Below are 17,533 nucleotides of genomic sequence, written 5' to 3' on the forward strand. Positions count from 1 at the left end.
AAGTACTTTGCTTTCAAAGGTTGAGATTAGCCTTCTTGGAGACAAATATTTTGAATTTATAGAGCTGAGACAGATTTTTAGATCATTCTCTCATTAATTTGATGGGCTGCTGAAGAAACTAAGCTGCCTTGCTGAAAGGTAGGAGACGTACAAAGTGGAAATTGTGTAGGAAAGAGATGAATAATGATTTCTAATGTTAGACATAAAATGGGAGACTTTTTTTATCTCGTTGTCAGGCAGATACATTGACGATAACCAAGTTCTACTTTAATTTACATTCATTCAATCAATCCCGTGGAAGCTGTACAGAGATGTCATGAAAGCAGATTTGGTTTTTTACTCCAGTCAGCGGAACTAAGGTTAAGTCTTGCAGCTGTTTGTTCAGTAACTATGTTTTGCTGAAAGGTCATATACATTAGTGAAAGGTTTGCATAATACAGACTCTGAAAACATGAAATGTTTACTTTCCTCCTTTCATTGGCCTATGTATATGTTTGTTGCTGAAATTCATGTGCGCTTTTGGGATGAAGTTGTTTCCAAGCAAATAATTAAACATCTTTTTAAAATTTGTTTTCAGAACGAGTGATTTTGATTGGAATTTAACACAGAAAATTGTTCCTCAATGGACGCTAGATCATGAGTCAGGGAATAGTTATAATTCTGCCTGGCATAATGAATCCTAGTGGAAATTCTAAGAGCATGTTTAATACATGTTGTGTGATGCTTCTGCCTCCCTCCTTGCTCCACAGATTGAGTCAAGAGAACTTCCAGTTTCCTCTTGCATTACAACAATAGGTTTAAGAAACTTCCTTTACTTTTGCAGCAATGTTTTACAGTCAATAAAAGTATCAGTGCATTAGTCAAGTAACTTAAATGAACACTTAGAGACAGTCACATTGCCACAACTTCCATTTACTTCATTCCCATTGAAAACCAGATTTAAATAGCCCCCATGCCAAAATCTCCAGTATTAAAAAAAAAAAATCAAGCGAAACACAAGCTCCTAGAATATGACTTGATGCTAAATGAGATGACTTTTCTATGTAAGTGTGCTTGTACTAAAACTTACTCGTTTCAAGATGCATTTCACGCCTAAGTTTTTTGGGTATGCATTTTTTGTTCAGCTACCGCACCTCAGTAGGGCCATACCTCAAGCAGTGAGTATTATGTATGTTTTCCTATGCAGGTGATGTTTTGGATCTTGGGGTTCCTTTCCAAGTACTGACTTAAATCTCATTGACAAGCCATAACCTGATCAGTGCAGATGTCATGGGCCTGAACAGTGGGACTGTTTCCCTTTCCTCGAAGCTTCTTGCCAGTCACTGTATAAATAACAGTTTTGACGTCTCCTTGCTGTAGACAAAAGCTCTTAATTTGCCTTTAGGTCCTTTAAGGAACTCAAGTTTCAAGTTGAAAAGAAAAGAACATCATGCTGGCGTACATGACTTGATAAAGGATTTTTCTCTTCGGGTGGAGCAGGCAATGTTCTGATAGGTGCAGCATTCAGTTCACAGTGTTCTACGCACACTTCTGACTTCTCTTGCTGCCTCACTTTTTTGCTTAGCTTGTTTAACTTTTGACAGCTATTTCAGGTAATTAATTTACCATGTCACCAGTGGCTTTTACTGTTCGTGGAGGCAGCATTTAGTATTAATAGCTAGTATGAACAATACAGGAGAGAGAATCTGAAAGGTTCAGACTTTAGGACAGGGAAGGAAGAAATAATGGAGTGAGCTTGATATAAATGTGCTATTTCACTTCTGAGCACCAAATAGAGACTTTTCAAAAAGCAGACTGGTTTATGGGGACAGTAAGTAGAACCATTTGAGAAAATGGCAATAACAGAAGAAACAAGCAGTGAGAATATGTGACAAATATCTTAGAGTACCTTTGCCAGACAAGTCACTTTGAAAGTGAAACAACGTGCTTACATAAGCTCAGATCTGGGAGGTATCATTTGTTAGAGGCTTTTGAATGAAATGGAAATGCTTCTGTTGTGTTCAAGATGAAGAATTTCTACATCATGCAGTGAATAGCAGATATAACCCACTGGTGAAACACCTAGGTACATAATTTTGGATCAACTTTAAATATATTTGTAAGGTAGTGTTACCTAGGACTAGGACTATGACATTTTCTGTTTCTGAAAGGATAACCTGATGTGTCTCAACAGATTATATGAAGGCAAAGAACAAATAGAATTTGAAGAATCTATGAGGAGACTCTTTGAATCCATCAACAACCTGATGAAAAGCCAATACAAAACTGCCATTTTATTGCAGGTTGGTGTGTGTGTGTAAACAACAGGTTTGCTTTGGCTTTTTATATGGTTTGGTTTGTGGGCTTTTTGTTCTTTATAAATAGAGGAAAAGACACCTGTGGGAAACTTATTTTTGGTGTCTCTTTTGTAATTCCCCCGTACTGGAAGACTGAGTTGCCTAACAGAGTTTGAAGCATGAGTTGAAAAGGTTAGGAGAAGAAACATTTATGTGGCTGTATGAATGTAGCGTGGGAAAGAACCAAAACACAGGTGCTGGAATCTTTCAGGGAATCTAATGAAGTGAAGCCGTCAGTGGGAGCTGAATATTTAATTCCTGAGTTTCTTCAGATAATGCTGAACAAGGATTCCATCATCTTAGGTTGAAAAGTAAACAAGACAGTATCAGCCTTTCGGAAGTATGTAATTTAAACAACAACTGAAAGTAGGATTAAGGCTTCACATTTGTGTCAATCTTAGTTATTCTAACACTTTGGAATCTGATGTGAAGAAAATCAGAAAAGAAAGAGCTAGTAAGACCATTAATAGCAAATAATTGGTATGTGGTTCTGCATTAAAACAGAAAACTATCAAGGCTTTCTATAAAGTAGGAAGCAGAAGATTTTACTAGACAACTGCAATATCGATGCTTTGTATATTCTATGTTATGTAATAATTGTAATTATTGGTCTTAACTTTGCTTCTTCTTTTGTGTTTTGATTTCTTTTGATATGGCTTATACTAGAAATAAATTGGGGGTGTGTAAAATAAAAACATTCCACTCCATTGTAAACTCCATGGGCACGTCAGTCATAATAGCTTTCACAATGGACAATGTTTTCCTGTGCCTATTTGGAGAGACTTCAGTTATGGTACTTGAGACTCCTGCTGTGGTAGGTGAACATGAATTGTCCATAACAGGCCAGGAAAACTGAGATATTTTCTGCACTGGGTGAGATGGAGCAGGAAGGGGTAGAAGTAATTTCCTAAGTCTGCCTCTTCCTAAAGCCAACACTGCTTTTTCTTCCCCCCTGCCCCATATTGAGTTTTGGCATGACAGTGATAGATGATGAAGTAGTACAAAGTTAACTTTGCAGGGTAAGGGAAAGGTGGTTATGCAGAGCTATTACAAATACACAAGCCTCCACAGGTGTTACACTTTGCGTACCCAGAGAGGAAAGTTCACAAAGTCTATTGGAAAAATACACAAATAATTGGAGTATCAAAGTAGCCTTAAATTTGAAGTGATCATTGATATTAATTAAGGGGGAACATGGATTGCTAGGATCAACTGAATGAGTCCAAGTGGATTATACTCTGATGGTAACAGACAAGAAAGTTTAAGGAGCTGTGGAGAAAATTAAAGTAATTTGGTTTCCCAGGATATTGAGACTTAAAATGCAGTTTGCAGAGCCTGAATAAGAGTTAAGAATGTGAAATCTTAACTCTTATTTAACCCTTAGTTCTCCAAATACCTCTGATGTTTAGCTCTTGAAGATGTAAAGAATTCTGTTGAAACCTGAAATGTCTGTTGGTCTCTAATAATCTCTAATAAATTTTTTATCATTTTTTTAAACTTGGCCCTCAGTGTTTTAGTCCGTAGTGATATCCCAGTCATTTTTACTGATAGCAGTCAGACTCAGGCTTGTATTGAATATTAATTCAGCCAGGAAAAACTGGGGTTTAAAATTACATGTCATATGAAACAACCCAGTCAGTGCCAGGAGCACTTTATTGTTTCAGTTTAGTTTTATCATCAGAGTAATATCTTCCTTATCTGTTACATGATGCATAAGTTTATAAAGTTTCAAATCTAACTTTTCAATCTCTTGTTCTCAAGCTGGCTGCAGTAGATAGATGCTTTGCCTGATTTTACTGCCTGAGCTTTGAGGAGGGTTGATATCTGCTTCTGTTTTGCAGTACTGTTAATGTCAGCTTTGGACAGCTGAAGGCTGAATTTCCAGTTGGTAATTCTCAAATCGATGAAGTCACTTCTTTTGTTTAAAGATACAGACAGAATGCTCCTCACCTTCAGCATTGCAGGAAGTCATTTCACTACAATTAGGATTAGAATTTCAATATCCTAACTTAGCTGAGGTTTAAAAGCAACCATGTGAACTGGAGAGTGACCTCTTTCCCGGTCTTGGGATGTTACTTTATAAAGAGATTCCTCCTTGTAGTCGAGACTGGGAATGTTCTAAATTCACTAGTATGAATGTGCATCTTTTAAGCAAAGTGTGCACTCCTTTTAAGATGTTTCTCACAGTTTGGGTTTTTTTTTTTTTACATAATTTAAAACAATCATTTCTGAACTTGTACTTACTTAGTGGTGATGGTGGCCCTCCTCTTCCTTGAAACTAGACTTAAACCTTCTCCATTTATTTTGGCTGGGATGATATTGCAGCTCTGTTTCATTTATTAGTTGCTTCTCTGTAGCCACTGCTGGTGAATTTTTGTAGGTTTTAAAGATAGTTTTTCCTGAAGTCAGTACTTCCGAACTTGGACTTCCTGAAATTGGGGAACCTGGAAGTTTATTTCTAGAACCTGCAGTTTGGTCAAGGGAGATTCTAGGGGCAAGAGGGAGTAGGGAGGTGTTAGCACCTTCTTTACTTCCCTTAGCTCTCAGGGAGCAAACATTATTTTCTGCAGATGTGTATTTTCTGTCTATGTAAATTAGCCTGTTTCTGGGGAACTAAATCTGATAAATTATTTTTAAATTTCAGGTTCTTTATTTTTCATCAGGTCATACTGGTGATGTGTGATTTGCAGTCCGTGAGTGTGCGCTGTCATTGACAAGCCTGTGCTCTCAACCTTCAATTGCAAATCCGGCCCCGGTTCTCTCCCCCAGCTGACACATCATATTTGACCTAGAGACAGTCTTTTCTGTTGCAAATCTCAGCTACGCCCAGCTTGGTACTAGGGACTGGTTTTACAAATTACTACTCCCAGTTCTATGTATGTTTTCAGAAACCTTATAAGACACAGTCTCAAGATCAGGAAGATACAGGAAGGAGATTGACTGTGACATTGAGAAGTAGGAAAATAATGTCATATGAAGATGCTACCTTTATCTTCTCATTTTTTGCCCACGTTTTTGACCCATCCTTGCTGCTGCAGTAGATTCTAAGAGCTTAAAACAGTACAGGGATGCATAGATTACTTAACAGAGAATATGGTTAGAAAGGTACTGGCAGTGGCACTTTGACTGTGGTGTACAATAGAGTTGGCACAGTAACTTGTTAAAGCTGCCTTGATAGCAAATAAAATTAGACTAAGAAACAGAGCACTGATGATTTCTTTGAATGTTCTTTTCATCTCATGGGTACTGAAATTTCATGAATATGTATAATGTAATATAACAAAAGAGGGCTAAAAATAAGCTTGGTCAGGAGTAAAGGTGAAAATAAATTTAATAGTATATGTTATATGTAAGAAACAATTTCCTGCAATGCTGTGGGTTTATCTCTAAGGTCTGAAGAATGCAGAACACCTTGTTCTGCTTGCTGAGAGATTTTTGACTTCATTAAGGGCAGTGCTCACTTGTGTCCATAGCGCATCATTTGAAGTAATTACTGCAAATGAAACTTGGGACTTTAAAATAACGCAGGGGATATACTTGTTATTGCCCTGCAGTTGGTACTACAGATCTGCAGGGATGTGCCGGCTGTACCCTTCCGACTTCCCTCCTCATAAGGGTATGGAGTAGGGAATATGTGGGAAGAGAGGCAGCACAATAGACAAAGTGTCACTGGATTACTGCCCAAAGTATTTTGTGGCCTTCTCCTTTATCATTATATTTCACAATGTGAATTGGTGTGAAGGAAATTCCGTGCTGCTATTATAGAGTATCTTCTCATAGTATTTTATGTGTGAAGTGGAAGGAACACCACATTACTGAAGTAAAACTGGGTCTAAATTATGCTTCTAGTCCATCACAGGTATTTGTAGAGGGGTTATAAACAGCTCTGATGTTTTACAGTCTTGATTTGGTTTGCTTTTTTTTTTTATTAAAACAACATAGAATTTTTTTCTCAACCTATTTCAAGGAGCTAATAATGCCTAAGATCAGTAGGAGATACAATCTCTGCATTGAAGTGGCAACGGCTTTTAAACACTCCTTTGACCTTTCCAGGTTTGAATTGTGGGAATGAAATCTGCAGAGGAATGACTTTATCTGAAAGCGTCTTAAGCCATCATCGAGTCTATCTGAAAAACTGTATACAGCCTCACAGAAGCTCACAGCAATAAAAAGCTTTACGGTGTTTAAAAAGCCTAAATGAGAGCCAAAGCAAGCTGTGCTCTGATTGTCTTTATTCTAACCTCCCTACACCCAATAAAGAAGAAACTAAGTTTTTATCAAGGAATTTGCTGTCATACAGATACCGAGGCTACATGTGCTTCATTCAAAGCCTGTTGTTGAAAGCCTCATACTTGTTGAAAGTTTTGGTATAGAAGCACTGTGATGTTGGTAGCTATTGAGGAAGCAGTAGACACCTGCTCATTTAGCAACCAAAAGCTTGTGAAACCATCAGAACACTTAAATTTCAAATTGGTAACTGGAAAGAAAAGTACTTCTTCCTTGGTCTTTGCTGTTTCAGCTGTATATTCATAGTAATGTTCTCCCACTGCTGATAAAATCTCAGGAAATGTAAATTCCAAGACTTTGTTGGATGCTTTCTCATGTTTTGTGGCTGAGATTCAATGACTTGTAGGCAGTGATGAAGCTGCAAGAAGCCGTCTGAGGGCAATCAAGAGAGACTTCAGGGCCTTGGGGTGATTGGTTAAGGAATGAGGAGCACAAGCAGTGTTGGAGGGAATGACGTGGGAAGGAACAAGGAGCCAGCAGATCAATACCTGGCTCCAAGCCTGGTGTCACTGGCAGAATTTGTGGGTTTTTTTGGACATGAGTTAGTCTACACAACACAAGACCTGCTGGCAGCAGATGGAGTACAGCTGTCTCAAAGGGGGGAAAGGATCTTTGTGCAGGAATTAGTAGGGCTCACAGAATTAGCTTTAAGCTAGATTTGAAGGGGGTGAGAGGTAAAACCAGGCTCACTAAAGATAAGCTTGATAAGCATGATATGATTGCACAGCATCTTTATGCAGATGTGAACTTCCATAAAAAGGATCTACTGTACATGACCTATTGCAATAGAAAGGCGGGAGGGAAGGAACATGGTACCAGATCTATATCAGTGTGGCCAGGTTTTCCGTTTTGACTTATTAGGTAGTATTTTACAAAATATATTTTTAAAACCAAAAGTCAGTTTTTCCTTGGAATGTATTTAATGCTACTCCCAGCCAAGAACTATGGCATATCCTCAGGTATTTAAGAAATACAAGCTTGTTAGTTGGATAAGTCACAGGTCCTTTTGTGAATGTAAAAATCATCATAGGCAGCTCTTATTATCTAAAGGATAAGTAGAGAAATAAGTGGACATCTGCCCAGCAACTGTTATAGATGTGTAATGCGTCTGCTTTTTATTGCAAGACTTTTCACGTTTGCTTTCAAAAGGTATTATAAAGGTGAATAGCTACAACAGGACTTTATGACAGTGTAATGCAAGTGAGTCTTTAAGGATTTTAGCCTTAACATCCTTAAGTTAGCCTTAAGTTTTTTTTCTCTCTTACTTTTCTTTCTTTTAAAGGTTTTGATTATTCCATTGCACTGTCAAAATACACCTCAGCAATCAATAGGATAAGCTAAACCACCAGGTAGTTTAGCTTCAGATGGTTAGGGAGATGATGCTGCATTTAATCTGTTCCAGAAAGTATAGGTTTGGGGTGGAGAGACGGCTGTTATTGTGACTTGTGCCTCCTGCACAGCACATTTCTGGGGTGGAATCAGTACAAAGTATGATCAAAAAGCTTCTGCTTTGATCAGTGCTTGGGTTACATATTTGTATCATAATGACAGTCTTAGTGGTCTGCAAAGAGAGTATGACCTACAAAAGAGGGTCTTAGCCCTTCCAGGCTTCTACAGGGAAAATAAAAAGGACATGGAACTGTTGGAACAAGTCCAGAGGAGGCCACGAGGATGATCAGGGGTTGGAGCACCTCCTGTATGAAGACAGGCTGAGAAAGTTGGGGCTGTTGAGGCTGGAGAAGAGAAGGCTGCGTGGAGACCTCATAGCAGCTTCCAGTATCTGAAGGGGGCCTATAGGGATGCTGGGGAGGGACTCTTCATTAGGGACTGTAGTGATAGGACAAGGGGTAATGGGTTAAAACTTAAACAGGGGAAGTTTAGATTGGATATAAGGAGGAAGTTCTTTCCTGTAAGGGTGGTGAGGCACTGGAATGGGTTGCCCAGGGAAGCTGTGAATGCTCCATCCCTGGCAGTGTTCAAGACCAGGTTGGACAGAGCCTTGGGTGACATGGTTTAGTGTGAGGTGTCCCTGCCCATGGCAGGGGGGTTGGAACTGGATGATCTTAAGGTCCTTTCCAACCCTAACTATTCCATGATTCTATGAAATATGATCCACTTGGTACTATTGAATTGAACTGAATGGAATTGAATTGAATGCCAAAGTTCCTCTGCATATCCCCAGCATAAAAGCCCTTCTGTGATCATGAACTCCATTGTGAAAGAAATTAATATTTAAATGTGATGTAAAATGTCAGTCTGAGGAAAGAACAAAGTGATCATTGCTTGTTTTGTGTGTATCTGTTTCAGTGGTGAGCTCTGTATTGTTACATGCTGTATATGCAGATAAACATACAAAATTAACGCGATCTCTGCATCAATTCAGGTTGCTGCCTTGAAGTACATACCATCAGTTCTTCATGATGTTGAAATGGTCTTTGATGCCAAGTTACTGAGGTGAGCTGCTTCTGAGCATTTGGTACATGAATCACACGGTGTATATGATGCATCGCTGCTGTCAACAATGAACTCTTGGTGATCAGCTTGACTCCACAAAACTGTGTCGGTTTGTACTGATCAAGACAGTGGTGGAACACAGGGCGTATGTTTTTAACGCAGAGTTCTTGCCTGACTCACATAATGAATGAATTTATTATGGCAGCCCAATATTTATTGAATAATTATTAGTGAGTTATTGCATATTTATCAGTGAATTAAACGCACAAGTGGAACAATCTATGTCTTTTTCTCTTTCTCTCTCCCTGCCCCTCCCTTGAGTAAGTCCTATTCCAGAAAACCAAAGCTGATTTTATCGGTTTGAAATAAGTATCTATCTTTATTTGTCAGAGCTCTTCCACACAAAAATATCTTGGTTCTATTGAAAACACTGGAAAGTAATAAACATTTGTAAACACAGCCAAAATCTATCTCGTCCTCATCTTGTTTCTCTTGAAAGTTTTCTTTCTAACCTGCTACTGATCAATGTTCTTGATATGGTAAATAAATCTAAGCCTTAAAAAGAAATAAATGGTTAGAAAGATCTGATCTTTTGCTTTTTCTGTCTTTACGAATACATGATGAATTAATCTGTATGGTATTTATGACACTTTTCCTTTCCCATGCAGTCAGCTACTGTATGAATTTTATACTTGCATCCCACCAGTGAAACTACAGAAGCAGAAGGTGCAGTCCATGAAGGAAATAGTACGCAGCAACCTTTTTAAAAAACAAGGTAAATATAAAATGCCTTTCAGGCCTCAAATAAATAGGTGTGAAAATATTGACTGGCTTTTTGTGCAATTCATGTTTGAAATTGAGTGAAACCAATACTGAGAGGTTGTGAATGCCAGAAGCCTGACCTCTGGAGAGGATTTTCCTGTTCAAGGTGGCTATTGTGCAAAGCCTGACTCCTAGCCTAGAACCAGGAACAGATGGGTCTCAGAGGAAGAGTTTTGTGTGTTTTTCCTCTACTATAATGGCTAGATGGGCGAGCTGCATGTATCCTTTCAACCCTTTTGTAAGCACTAAAGGGAAATAGGAAGTGAAACCTTGAGAACACAGCTTTTGTTATATAAGGGCTCTGCCTGGGCAGAGCTGGAAAAGCCTGACTGTGCTGTAGTATAGCTCAGCTGCAGTGCAGCATTCCCAGTCATAGGAATTACAAGGTTTCTTAACTTTCATCAGAACTTGGTGGCCTCCTTCACTGGCAGATGTAACAAGTAGTACTGAAATATCTTCATCAGCCTTGCCCTTAGTTTTCCTTTATTTTATCGTGGAAAGGGAGTTGCTGCTAAAGGAATCCTAGCAGAGAAGTCCAGTTTCACATGGATGACTTTATCTTGCCTGCTAAGTGTTCTCTCTCCTCTCTTGTGGACCAGATGGCTTGCTTCTCTCTCAGCATCTTAACTGCTGTGTAGAAGATCTCCAGAACATTGAAGGCACATCAGCTACTCAGATGTCCATTTGGTCGGATGTTCAGTTTCTGACAGTTCATAGATCATTCTAGGAACTTGACAGTTTAACAGGGGGTAGCAAATAGTACTGAGCATGAGTACAGAGGAAGACAGGATTGCTCTCATCTCATCCTTCTGTGTTGCCAGAGGGGTGTCGCAGTTCTAACTACCTAGGACAGATAGAAATTCAGCTGTATTTGAAGACCTGTGTTGCATTCTGTTGAGCCTGAAACATATATTGTAAGCTATAACTATAATTATCTGTGCCTATTGTGTTTTGAGACCATTATAGATTTCCTGGACAAAAATCTAGAAAGTAAAATAGTTAGGATTTTTGCTTAGATTAAATTAGGTATATTTTAACCCATATTTGTATTAGTAATTTCAAGTGTCACTTTTTTTTTGAACTATGTGTTGGACTCAAGGTTGCTTGAATCAGTGGAGCTTTCATAGCTATAGCTTGAATATCTACAGACATTGATCCTCTGTTAAAAGCAGAACCAAGCAGCTGATTTTCAAGCAGATCTAATTCTGTATTCACATTTTTTCCCTGTAGTTTACTGTCTGTATTTTACAAGTACTGTGTGACACATCATTGCATTGCCAGTTGCTTTTACTGCTATGGCTGCTAAGGTCAGAAGTGCCAGCCTTAATTTTATCTCTGCTTCTTGTGGTGAGTAGTATTTAGACCAGAAGGAAAAATATCCTGTCACAAACCTTAGAGGCTCCTGGGTTATAATAACACACTGTTGAACTTCTGATCTTACTGGAATTCAGTCGGGTACTTTCACTGTGTTTGACACTGAGAAATTAAGTCATGATATTGTTAACCAGGGAACATTCATTTAAAGATTTTACACTTCCGTATTTTGATGAAGTTACAGGACAAAACTGCTTCTTGCTGCACTTGTAGAGTTTATAATTTATACATTCCTGAACCTGGCAATCTCCTTCTTGTTGTTTTTCCCTTGGTGGGAGAAGAGGGTGCAAGCATAACTTTAACCACCCCCAGTGCAGCCCAGCCAGGGTCAGGTAGACTCTTGTAAGTATATTTTCTTTCTCATGAGACCATTCCATTCCAAAGTTGTCACACCTGTGACAACTTACTATGCCCAGCAAACCATGTTACTTTTGCCTCAGTGGTGTTACCCGAGTATCTGTTAAGGTGTTTAGTCATCGAGTTTCTCTTTTGGGTGGTGATCTTCATAACTTTCACCCAAGTCCTTTCACCGCCACATTACTAAAGGCAGGAGGTCAACTTCAGCATAATCAGTGTTTTATATCTAACTGTAATTTAAGGGATTTTTATTATTATTTATATTTTCATTTTGTATTACTTGATTTTAAACTTTGGGCTGCAATTACTATAGGGAAAGTCCACAACATGTTTAAGTGGAGGCACCGAAGAGTAGGAAAAGACCAATACACAATTAAGTATTGTGTACACGATGGAGCATTGTGTGCAGTTCTGGTGTCCTCAACATAAAAAGGACATGGAACTGTTGGAACAAGTCCAGAGGAGGCCACAAGGATGATCAGGGGACTGGAGCACCTCCTGTATGAAGACAGGCTGAGAAAGTTGGGGCTGTTCAGCCTGGAGAAGAGAAGGCTGCGTGGAGACCTCATAGCAGCCTTCCAGTATCTGAAGGGGGCCTATAGGGATGCTGGGGATGGACTCTTCATTAGGGACTGTAGTGATAGGACAAGGGGTAACGGGTTAAAACTTAAACAGGGGAAGTTTAGATTGGATATAAGAAGGAAGTTCTTTACTGTAAGGGTGGTGAGGCACTGGAATGGGTTGCCCAGGGAGGTTGTGAATGCTCCATCCCTGGCAGTTTTCAAGGCCAGGTTGGATGAAACCTTGGGTGAGATGGTTTAGTGTGAGGTGTCCCTGCCCATGGCAGGGTGCTGGAGCTGGATGACCTTAAGGTCCTTTCCAACCCAAGCTATTCTATGATTCTAAGTACCTCTTATAGTAGTATAAAAAAGTTTCTGTGCTGTGCTATTGCAGTATTTTGCACAGTAAATAACAAACAAGTCATTTTTCTTGTACGTTATTGTGGTTTAAAATAGAAAATTCCAAAGATGTTTTCTGTTAAATACAATTGATTTTAAAATTAATTGGGTAGAGAACCAGCAGTGTGTGGAGGGTGTCGACAGTGCCTGATTCATTGCTTCATGCACGGAGGGAGAAGGTAATTTACGAGAATGAAAGCGTGTGTATTGCATCACTAAGTAAGATGCAGCATGATAATTAAGGTAAGATTGCCAACGGCATCATTAACTAAAGTTCACATTTATCTGCAACAGGTAGGATTTTTTTTCTGCCATGAATATGGATTATATTTAACTATATTGCTAATTACAGTCAAGTCTTTTCATTTGGGTGTGTTTCAAATTATCCATCTTTCCTCCAGGCTTCAGTATTTAGTCTCTTTCCGTGTAGTTCACTACAGTTCCAGTGCAGTTAATTTACCTCCAGTCCCAAAAGTATTGTCTTTATAATTCAATTGGATTTTACATATTGGTCATTTTTTAACCCTACCCACTGATGTTCACAGCATTTGCTAAGGAAGTGGACTTGTGAAAACATGAAAATGTGTTTAAAAAGGGAAAACAAAGACAGTGAAACTTGTTTTTGAGAGCCTTGAGGTTAAACTGAATGTATTGGTATGTATTCCCAGGCATTCCAAAGTTTTCACTGTAGACTGTCATGGGCTAGAGTGCAGTTGTCAGGTAGGATGCGCAGGCCTGTTGACTGTTACTGCATGTGATCTTTAGAAAGCCCACAGCACTACAGCACTTTCAGAAGCCTTTAAATTACATTGACAAATTTTTTTTGTTGAGGCATTGAGTCCTTGTTCCCACTCTCAAGCTGTAATACAGCTTAGAGGGGTTATGAGGTGACAGTTTAGAGGGTTCAGGTGTTTGAGTAGCTGAATGTAGCAAGACCGATGCTTTCAACTGCTTATGCACATTCACCATAACATTTAGGAGCATTCTACCAGGATATGTGAGTACACTCACAGGCATTTACCTAGTATTTGCCTTCTGACAATAGGTCCTTGATCAGAGGACAAGAAATCTTAAACTTTTTACACTTTCTTTTTAGATCATCTGATAATTCATTATTTAAAGGTAGCAGAGGGAAAGAAATTATCGTCTTGTCCTGTATAAGCACCACAATGGGATTTCAGAGTGTCATTTATATATAAGAAACTTTCCCTGGCATATATTCCTTTGTACAGTGGGGTGTAACAGATTATTCTCTGCCTCTTGTGAAATTCCCTATTAGGCTACCAAGGAAAAGTTTCACTAGAATTGTTTCATTTCTATGTAAAACTGCATTTTACATGAAAAATGCATGGAAAATTACTTAAATCACTGTGGGTTTTCTTTTTTTTTTTTTTGGAAACCTAATTGCCAAAATTCCCTGATCATTTCTCCATACTTGAGAGATCACTAAATTAAGGCATAGCTGTTCACATGCCATTTTTATTGTAGTTAGCATTTCTGAGCTTGTGGTATTCGGAGCTAGATTTTTATTCTAAACTGGCATGAAATATCCACTGACATTATGCCAATTTTTTTTTTCCAGTTAGCCTTGGGAGAATTGATTTTTATTGGTGCGAAATGAAAATAGTGTTTGAAGAGACAATAAAACGTGTTTGTATTCACACTGCTGCTTTGGACTTGGTATTCTCTAGAGTTCCACTCCTGATGAGGAGTTCGTGCTGTAGCAGAGCACTGTGAGATCTCCTCCAAAGGGTAGAAAATCTAAGTAGGTCAGACAGATGGTCACTGGCAGGGGTGGGAATAGAGTTTCAGTCTCTTGGCTCAAAACCCAGGTCCTCTGCTCACTGTGGCCGTAGACATAGCTACTGCATGTTCAGCATATGCAAACCACTTGCTGATTTTGGAAGAACAGCAGCAAGAGACATATGTTAGCAGCAGGGGTTAATTTGCCAGATGCCAGAAGAAATATTGAGACTATAGTAATTTTTTTTCCCTTAACTGAGGAACTCTTCCTGTTATGCTACTGTTTAAAGAAGATACGTACCTGCACGTGCCTGTAATGAGACTCCTTTCTAGAGATTTGCATTTGGGACATGGGTTATGATCTGTCAGGAAATGCAGGTTTGTGTAGTATAATGCCAGTGTTGCACAAGGAATATGTTTGATTTCTTTGAAGGATCCAGCTGTAAATCCATGTTGTAATTTTGGATACATGCAAGTCAGGGTCAACTAAGAAAATGTTAAATGATGCCATATAATCTGTGTCAAGCCTGTGTTCTCTCTTCTATGTAACCCAGTTAAAGATGTTGAAACAAGTGTGTTGTCTTTGCATTTAGGACTGTTAAAAGAGATATAAAAAAAAATAGAAGGAACATTGATTTCTGATAAAGCATCTTTCAGTTTAATTCTTATTACCAGAATTGAGTTACAGATACTGATTTTATCCAGCCTTGTAATCTTGACTTGTATTTCTACTGATAGGAGCTCTTAAACCAAAGTTTTACTTTTCATTTTCTGTGCTTGTTTTCCTGCATACTTTCAACACAATTTCTCAACGTGTTAGAACGTTTGAACACAGGAATTGTTAATGCATTAGCTACTGGAACAAAATAGAAAATACTCACTGTCCATGGATTCCTTCAAAACACAAAATCTTTCCTGTGAATTCATTCTTGAACTTTTTGTTTAGCTTGGAGGAGAGCTGAAGAAACACTTTTCTGAGAGGAGGTTTGTTTTATTTTCTCCTTCCTCCTTTTGTAACATGCAGTAGTGTTTTTAAGGATATAATTCCTTTAATGCATCACTTTAACTCCTGTATTCATTTTTTTGCCATTTCTATTCCTGCAGTATCTTAATATGGACGAGGAAGCCATATGCATATTTGTAGGTGTTTATCTGCATGCATTTGTGATGAACACATGTTCGTCACAGTGAGAAAGCCATTGCTTTCTGCTGTTTGTGGAGTAGTAGGTTCTCAGTATTGCTACTGGTAACTTTTTGTTGGATGTGATGGATTATGGCAATTATTTAGTCACATTTTTTCGAGAAGCTTGATATATGGAAATGTAAATCAAGTTAGGTGAACTCGTTAGCTTTAACAATGAGTTTCTGACTGTGTGTAAAACTTTAAAACTAGAAATAGGAAAGAGAGAACTCAGGTGTGTTACAGACATCGATATGAAGCTTTAGCAACATTGTGTGTCAATTAAATGGAATGTGGAAACACGCAGATTGGAATTTATTGATACAATCAGAACACAAGGCAAATTGTGAAATCTGCTAGCAAAGAAATGCTTACAAGCATTCATGGCAGGCTATGATGGCTGGAAAAGGCACTGAACATTTGAAGTGTTGTAGCTTCAGCAATGGTAGTGTTAGATGTTGCTCTGGCTGCCCTTGAATACACGGCATTACTCAGCTCCTGTGAGGAGTGAAGAAACTAGAAGATATGTCTGGAAGTGTGGAAGTGGATGTATCCCGCAGTGTATGACTGGGTTGCAGTGGTGTGCTGTGACCATTAACACTGTAGCTATTCTGATTTCACTTGCTTGGAGTGGTCAGCAGCAATGTTGTATGGTGGCTTCAGAGGATCAACCATTGTGTTTCTCCTTCCTGTGTTAGTACTAGGAGACTCAAATTTGCATATAAAAGTGCTGTCAAAATGAGCAGGTGACTTGCAGTACCTCTCCTTTCTATGGCTCTCATCTAACTGTGAAATTCCAATTTACATTTAGAAATTAATAAAATATATACAGTTTAAAATTCATTACATTTGTGTTCCCAGCAAGAATTAAATGGCAAATAACAAAGAGGGAAGACTTTTAATAGAAAGATGCCTGCCAGTTGTGACTAGATGTTTGTGAAGGTCTGTGGTGCTTTATTTGAGCACTGGCTGCCATCAGAATTCTCTCCTCCTTGAAAGAATGTTGATCACTGATTTTATTTTTAAGGCTTTGCTCTAGATCTGTACTCAGATGATACCTGTGTCCTTATTAATACGGCATGCTAGTCTTTAAGTGGGCATGAAGCCATCCTAACAGATGGATATGACTACAGGCATGCCAGGGAATCAAGAGTAGTGTTTCCTAAGGGAGACAAAAGTGGTGTTAAATCTTTATTACCATTTTGGCTGCACAGAGGAGGCAGTCAGGAATGAAGCCCGTCTGTGATCTTTGCTGAAGGAGACCCAAATGTCTTTTGTTTTTAATGACGTTATTACGTTAATGACTTACCTGGTACAGAAGAAATTGTTATCTTCTGAAAGAGAATAAGGTGAATAATGGGGTTCAAACCTCTCTCCCCACTCCCCCCCCCCAACATATAACTGCTTAATCTTTTACAGGAATGCATCTACCTGTCTTTATTCAGGAGTGTGCTACCAGGGAACTTCTGAGAAGTGTGGTGGAATTTGTTGTTGATAAATACCTGGACCATATGTCTCTTGGCAGACCTTGGTGAAATAAATGCAAGGGGCTCAAACTGTATTTTGATGTTGTATGTGTTCAAATACAGTTTGGAGCAGTACACATACTCACTCAGCTGCCAACCAACACTCCAAGTCCTTTCCTGCCAAACAGCTTTCCAGCCACTCTTCTCCAAGGGTTGTTGTAGCCCAAGTGCATGACCGGGCATTAAGCCTCGTTGAACCTCGTACATTGAGCACAGCACATCGATCCGGCCTGTCCAAAACCCTTTGTAGAGCCTTCCTGTCCTTCAGCTGATCAACATTCCCAGCCAATGTGGTGTCAGCTGCAAACTTACTGAAGATGCACCCAGGAGGGAGTTCAGATCATCAAATACCAGAACTGCAAATTTTACTTCGGCTATTTATTTTCTCAGTTACTGCCTTCCATGAGGTTTTTATTCCTTTTCCTTCAAACGAGCACTTAGCTCATTTTGCTTACTTAATTTATGCAATGATACCTTCATATCTGAATTTACATA

The 17,533-nt window shown here is 38.9% G+C and overlaps 1 protein-coding gene and 1 long non-coding RNA gene across 3 annotated transcripts in view; one reads left to right on the plus strand and one right to left on the minus strand.

Annotated features, from left to right (window-relative positions):
• Positions 1 to 17,533, plus strand: part of DOCK2 (dedicator of cytokinesis 2) — a 167,157-nt gene that overhangs the window by 37,223 nt on the left and 112,401 nt on the right. For both annotated transcript variants that reach the window (XM_062629202.1, XM_062629203.1), the window contains exons 23-25: positions 2,174 to 2,282; positions 9,007 to 9,077; positions 9,746 to 9,852. In XM_062629202.1, coding sequence (XP_062485186.1) covers positions 2,174 to 2,282; positions 9,007 to 9,077; positions 9,746 to 9,852 — 287 coding nt within the window. The remainder of the gene's footprint in view (positions 1 to 2,173; positions 2,283 to 9,006; positions 9,078 to 9,745; positions 9,853 to 17,533) is intronic.
• LOC134169018 (uncharacterized) overlaps positions 1 to 17,533 on the minus strand; it is a 230,071-nt gene that overhangs the window by 17,419 nt on the left and 195,119 nt on the right. The gene's annotated exons all lie outside the window — the stretch shown is intronic.

Source organism: Pezoporus occidentalis, unplaced genomic scaffold (genome assembly GCF_034315485.1).
Source record: "Pezoporus occidentalis ecotype Australia unplaced genomic scaffold, CSIRO_AGI_Poc_V1 ctg33, whole genome shotgun sequence".
NCBI lineage: Eukaryota > Metazoa > Chordata > Aves > Psittaciformes > Psittacidae > Pezoporus > Pezoporus occidentalis.